Source organism: Ixodes scapularis, unplaced genomic scaffold (assembly GCF_016920785.2).
Source record: "Ixodes scapularis isolate PalLabHiFi unplaced genomic scaffold, ASM1692078v2 PGA_scaffold5__190_contigs__length_132052651, whole genome shotgun sequence".
Lineage (NCBI taxonomy): Eukaryota > Metazoa > Arthropoda > Arachnida > Ixodida > Ixodidae > Ixodes > Ixodes scapularis.
In genome coordinates this window covers 110,230,082-110,236,867 of record NW_024609880.1, presented here as the reverse complement: position 1 = coordinate 110,236,867, position 6,786 = coordinate 110,230,082, and the positions used below count along the sequence as shown (strand labels likewise).

General features: G+C 43.7%; 1 protein-coding gene across 1 annotated transcript; it reads left to right on the top strand.

Annotated features, from left to right (window-relative positions):
• The first annotated feature begins 3,850 nt into the window (after positions 1-3,850).
• Positions 3,851-5,930, top strand: LOC8029789 (partner of bursicon). Its single transcript, XM_042294304.1, has 2 exons — positions 3,851-4,093; positions 5,772-5,930. The coding sequence occupies exons 1-2, from the start codon at positions 3,851-3,853 to the stop codon at positions 5,928-5,930; spliced, it is 402 nt and encodes a 133-aa protein (XP_042150238.1).
• The last annotated feature ends 856 nt before the right edge of the window (positions 5,931-6,786 follow it).

Genomic DNA, 6,786 nt, shown 5'->3' with positions numbered 1-6,786 from the left:
TAAAACACAATTCCAACTTGACGCGAAAGATGTTGCGTCCTGCCTTTCGTTGCTTTCCGTTTATTCTCTAAGACAAAGCACTCGATGTCCATTGTATACATAGATAATCGTTTGAACACACGCTTCTCGGTAAGAAGTTGGAAGCGGCTTCGTGCGAATTAGCTAAAAACCGCTTCAGAACTTAAGGACTGCTACTCACCCGCGTTCAAGATGTCAGACCGCGAAGCCGGGCGAGCCAGAGCGTTCTCGAGCCTTCCGCTTTTGAACCGAGATTCGTGACTCTGGTCTCGAGCTCCCCGCCGCGCTTGGAGCTCTGGTCTCCCGCTGGTCCGGCAGGGGTCGCCGAGGGGCACCAGTCGAAGGCTTCATTAGCCGGCGACGAGCCCGCGGCCCAAAGGCAAAAGTTGGCGCCCGTGTCGGTTAGCCCGTTAGTTGCGGAGAGCGGCGGCCGTTGTTTGCATAAGAGACGTTAATGGACTTGTTGGATCTCGTTTCAGCACGTGTTCGCCTAAGGACCATTCTCCCTTCACTCCTAAGCTAAGAGTCCGGTGGAAACTACGTGCGCCTTGAACCAGTTGTGGAGATCTGTCTTTGGCCACGTGGTCACGCTCCCGCCCATGTCAGCTCGCAGAGAGTGAGAATAAGTGATGAAAGGAAGCCGGTTGATCGGTCCGACGAGTGCGTAGCACCCACGGCACTGTCAGCTTCGGGGTGAACGGAGTATAGGTCCGACTCTGGGTGAACGGACCCGAGGACATGTACCCCGCATTCGTGAAAGAAGCAAAGTTGGGTTGAATGGAACGAAAAAGGGGTTAGGGTGGTTCGAGTTCACTGCAAAGGAAAACATGGAGGAGCGACGCTGTGCCTGAGGTCTTTTTGGAAGTTCAACGTAAGTGACGCGGAAAAACAAAGCACCCAGTATAACAGAGGGCTATCTTGTCTGTCTTCAATGTCTGTCTTTCCTTATCGTAAATTAAAATCCAACACTCCCAACTATCTTCATCGCAATAGACCCTTTTCAAAAGTCCATCAAGCAACATTGGCAGTCGCCATTGCTAGGACACAAAGCGCGTGATTGGATCCGAGTCCTCGCCGAACGCTGACGTCACACTCGTGTCCAATACATGCACTGGGTATGTGATCGAGCAATGGCGGACAAACGTTGGCGCAGACTTTTGAAAAAGGTTTATTAAGGACAAACTATAGGGTGATGTTTCATAATGTTGAAGTGTTCCTTTCCTGTTAATGTGTGAAGCCAATCAAACCGTGCATAAAACCAAATAATAGATATAGAATATGTGGCCATAACATCATACATTGCTAAAAATATTACAAAAAACAAACCTTAATTAACTTAGATGATGGAAGAAAAACAATGATGAGTTAAACTGAGGTGGACAGCCGCGCACAGAGCACATCTAGTCAAAGAATGCTGTAATATTCACAAACACCGGATCAGTACGGAACTAGTGGATTCTTATGGTTGTGTTTTATTGAAACAATTTAGATTATAGTTTTTATTATTTCTGACCGTAAAATCACGGTAGGGTAATCCGAATAAACGCCAGAGCCTATAGTGATAGTGCTGCTCAGGCTTCCATAAAGTTACGACACAAATCGACGCTGATGCATTAGAACAATTCAAGGCGAAATGAAACCCCCTAGAAACCATGAATTGTTGAAAGAGGGCCTAATATGTCGAACTATTTATGTTAAAACAGGGCCTGGTATGTCGACGTTATTAGATTTGCTATTCTCTTCTTTATTACATCCAATACAACCGTAATCATATCGTCTCTCCAGTTATAAAAAATAATAAAAAAATCAGTGTGTCCCTTGATTCCGCAGCGTTGCGCACGAAAAGAGCCTGATCACCTACTTTCCTGCGAAGTGAACGAAGAACTAACCGAATTAAAGCCAGCAGCTGTAATTTTCTATGCAGTATAAAACAAAGTAAAACTGGAAGAGTCTCTTCTATAAAACGGTAGTGCGATTCTTCGTTAGCCAATGGCAACACATTTATTATGACAAAAAGTTCAGAGGTACCAAGCTACATATGATGACTCATATACTAGGGTTCAGTGTTTTCGGATAAATCTGAAAAGCAAAAACCGAAAAACACTCGCCGGCAACTTTTTTGTCCATTCGAATTTATCCGAAAAACTCCGAGTTTTGAGGTCACAACGACAAAATAAAAAGCAAAAAAAAAAATTTTTTTTAAATAAAATTTTAAAGAACACATAGCCAGTGGTCCTGAAGAGATGACACTTCAGTTGCATTTGAAATCTCGAACTAGAGACAAAATAGTTTTGCCTTTTAGCTCATCAAGGTTCCTTCAAAACAATAGGTTATGGTTTGGGAATCTAACTAAAATAAACTTCTATAACCCCCCCCCCCCCCCCTTTTTTTTAGCGAAAAATGAACTCCGAAAAACACCCTCTGAATTTAAATGAGCTCCGAAAACACGGAATCTTTCTCACAGCTTATGCACACTGAATATGATACCGCTGTTGGCATACCAACCTGTCGTTCTGCAATTCCCCTGTCTCCGTCGCTTTTTTTTTCGTTTTTTTTTTTGGAAGTTCGTTTATACATTTTTTAATATTTATAACTCAATTACTAGATATTACGAGCCGATTATCGTGCTTCAGCGCACGTCGATGTCCAAATTGTGGACATGCATTTCTCGCATCAATACAGAAATCGTGAATGGCTCGGATATCACAAAGAGGCTGAAGAATGAGAACCCCAGAATCAAACGTTTGATACTCGCACACACCAAAGCATCACGCAACTCCACGGTTACATCAACCATAGTAAAATAGAAATGGACTCCGTAGCAGCCTCTCTTTCTCTCTCTCTCTCTCCCTCTCTCGTTTTCTTTTTTTTCCCCACTTCCGCATTTACGGACAACATGCACTCGAGGTGAAAACGGCCGACACCCGCTGATCGTGGACGACCAGCGGGGGTCCTCGCTCCAACCAATCGTAGCTCTTTCCCCGTCGCCCTTTTGTTACTCCAACCGCGAGAATCGTCAGTGGTTTGCCCAGCGGCGGCCAGTGACCAACAGTCAGCCCCCAGCAAAGTACTTAGTGCCGGCAGACATTAGTAGTCAGGTCTTATTGACATCGCCGTCTTTGCTCGAACCAGAAATATCTTCCTGCATATACGCTGATTCTTTACCTGGTTTTTGCGATTATACTCCTATCTAAGTCAAAGAACGACTTATATATCAAGGGGGTTTAATTAGAACTTAGTAAAAGACTAGGTATTTCAAGCGCCGCAGGGTCCTGGAAGGACTTGAAGTCTAGGTTCCTCGAGATTCAGCAAATTAATTGTTCTTACTCAGATAGGACATTGTAGAGAACCGTTATCGCCTTTTCGACTTGTTACTATCTTCAAATTTGTTAGATTGTAGTTCACAGTGACCTCCAACCTCCAATCATTCTTGAATACTATCTTGAAGCTCAGACCCCAGCGCCAAATTCAACAAGGACCCGAAGACAGCTCATCAACCACCTCATTTCTTTCAAGCTGAACATGTAGAAGACCACTAGATTGATAGATCGGCTAAAGATCGGACGGCCCGCTAAGTCGTGAGACCTTTTAGTTTAGCAGTCAGCGTTAGTCTTAAGAAGGTCTCTAAGAAAAAGTTAATCAAACACGTTGTTTCTCTTAAGCAGTCCAAGTAGAAGGCCGTTAGATTGGTAGAACTGCTGAAGATCAAACGGTCTGCTAATTCACAACGCGCACTTGCACGAAAAAGTCAATACCTGTGCGTTCTCTCCCGAGTCGTTCTGGGAGGCATCCAAAGCATCAGCGGAAGCAACTAGGAGGCCTGAAGTCCCCGATGAAGTGTTGGACTTACGGAGTGCTGTGGCTTGTCCTGCTAGCCACGGCCAAGAGCGACACTTTGGATGGAGGCAGCAGTTGTCGCCTACAGCCAACCACGATACGCATCACAAGGGACCAGAACGACGAACTGGGAAGCTTGACGAGGACCTGCGAAGGGACCGTCCTGGTAAGCCGCTGCGAAGGGACATGCATCTCCCAGGTGCAGCCCTCCATCACGCTGCCGCACGGATTCCTCAAGGTGGGGGCACTTTTATTTCGCGGTTGATTGACGCCCGAGCAACTCGTAAAATTCGGGCCACGTCGTTTTTTATGCTACGCCCATAATTCAAACGGATAGTGTAAGAAAGCGACAGGATTCTTTACACATGGTTCTAACCGGAGACGACGCGCGACGAAGGGGCAAGGGACAAGCACACACGTCTCAAGCTGTGAGGCGTGAGTGTTTGTCCTTTGTCTTCTTTGTTGTCCGTCGCCCCCGTTAGAATCATGAGTAATGTTAACCAGCTCGCTTGTTTATTAACCTTGTCTTCTAGGATCCTTTAGGAGTTCAAACTCTGTCATCTGAACCCTGTCAAGCGTTGTTGCTTTATTGATCGTAAATTTTCGAATGTGTTCGAACATCAGAAAAGTAATAGGTTGTCAGAAAAAAAAAGAAGCTGCTCATAGAAACATTTTTTTACATAACACGATACCTTTTTGAGTTTGCAGAGCGCCTAAGAAGTCAAAACTCGGTGTAGTGAGGAATCTAACAAATACGTTAGATATTAAACCATGACGGTTGATTCAAAGCAAATGAAAAATATATTTAGAGGCATTTGTCTCTCATTTCATAATGAAGACACTCTTTATAAATTAATGGAACACTCATATGGTATCACGAACGGTCACATACGCAGTCGTTTAGTTTACACCATATTCATTCGTAAATGAGTATTTCCCGCACTTTTCCTGTGCTTGACATGTAACCACGACCTACAACTGCGGGAAGCAGATAATAAAGAATTAGGTCAATACGGGCCTTAAACTATTATTGAGTGTTATTGTTTTTAAACAATCTACATTTTAAATTAGGGGGAAGTAGTGTACATCGTATTCTGAAAACTAATATCTTACATCAATCTTCCTGTAGAGATTCTAAAACGTCGGTTTACGTTATTACTTTGTTGGGAACAGGACCACAAAATGCAGCAAAACCGCTGCCCTAATGTATCTCTGTAACGTCACCTCATCTTTTTTTTATTTTTGCCAGACAAGTCTCCGTTGGTTCGTGTTGTTGCTTTTAATGTCGTCGCTTCACGGCTAACCAAATGCTGATTGCACGTCATATCAATTTCGCGAGGCTCAGCATCACGTTTTGTACATCACATTCATAAGATGTCCAGCAAAGAAAGAAAGAAAGCATTAGAAGAATTCGCATCAGTTTCAAAAATAAATTCTATATAAGGTAAAAAATGACGGCCAGGTATATTGTTTCTCTAATACGTACACATTTTTTGCAGAAAGAACGATGTTTGGTGGACTACTAAAACTTTTTTTTTATCGCTGCAACCATCAAGCAATGATCAAGTAACCCTCACATTTCAGAGCTCCAATTTTTACATAATCTTTCTCGCCTTTAATAGAAACTCGGCTCATTCTAACAAACATTTTAAAACCGGTTGTAATCTATTTCGCCGAGTCGAATAAGATCTGCCCATGAAGACTTCGGAGGCCCCCACATTCTGGTCTTCCTGGTCAGTCAACTACGTGGAGCACACAGAACCCTTATGGCTTTCCTTATTTTTACGGCACCCTATCCCGTATACTGACTCAATGCGGTCAATATTTTACACGCCTTACATTATTACTGTGGTGGTAACCCTTTTAAAAAGAACAATACATACTCCGCGCTCATTCGCTTCATTTCTCAATCCCAGGAGTGCAACTGCTGCCGCGAGACGTACATGAACAAGCGGGAGATTCAACTCCAGGACTGCTTCGACCCGAACGGCCAGAAGTTGTATGGCGCCGAGGGAAGCATGACCATATTCCTGGAAGAGCCGCAAGACTGCTCCTGCCACAAGTGTGGGGGTTAACCCTTTCCTGTTCAGAGCTCTCGGTTATGGGCTGAAAACGCCTACTTCGTGTTTTTAGTGTTGCGCTGGTCGCGCAGTCCTCGACCAATCTTGATTTCCGTCGAGTACGCCTAGACTGCCCGCATGTCCTGGAAAACCTGCGCGTGAGACTTGGATTTCTTTTCTCGCCTGTTATGTCTTGAGCCCCTCAAGAATTACTTTTTGCAAAGGTGCCAACGTTTTATTCAATGTCACTCAAAACTGAAGAAATGCGAGGTGTGGCGAATCTTGCGCATGTCGTTATCGCTCCGCAGGTAATGATATTACGGCATTTGTCAAGAGGAATGCCGAACAATTAACGAATAACTAAGCAAGAAATATGAATATTATAAACCACGCCCTGCGCTTCTTAATCTGTGAGAGGTTATAGTACTTTTTTTTACGAGTTCATTAAGTCCAAACCAAACCCTCCATGACTGTCAATGTTATTCGCCAGTTTATTCTTTTTTTTTTTAGCGTTTGCTTTGCCTTAGCTTATACTCTAACCAAGAGGTTTTTTTATGGTATATTTTTGTTTTTTTCTAACCGCACCGGCGAGTTTCGTTGTATACCTTGCGTAATGAATAAAATAGGTGCTGAAGTGTGCAAGCGTCTCAACGGTGCCTGCTGTACTGTGCGGTTTGAAAGTATGAAGGCTTCATCTGACGTAACATACTCAATACTCGTCGGTAAGTGCGCTATGGCCCACCGTTTCAGACATGTAGCAGTACTTGCCCCTCAAAACGCCCTGTTACAAAAAAAAAAAAAGGCTGTCTTCAACAGTCTCCAAAACAAACTTTACAAGAAAAAGAAAATCAACGAAGATTTTGAATATATT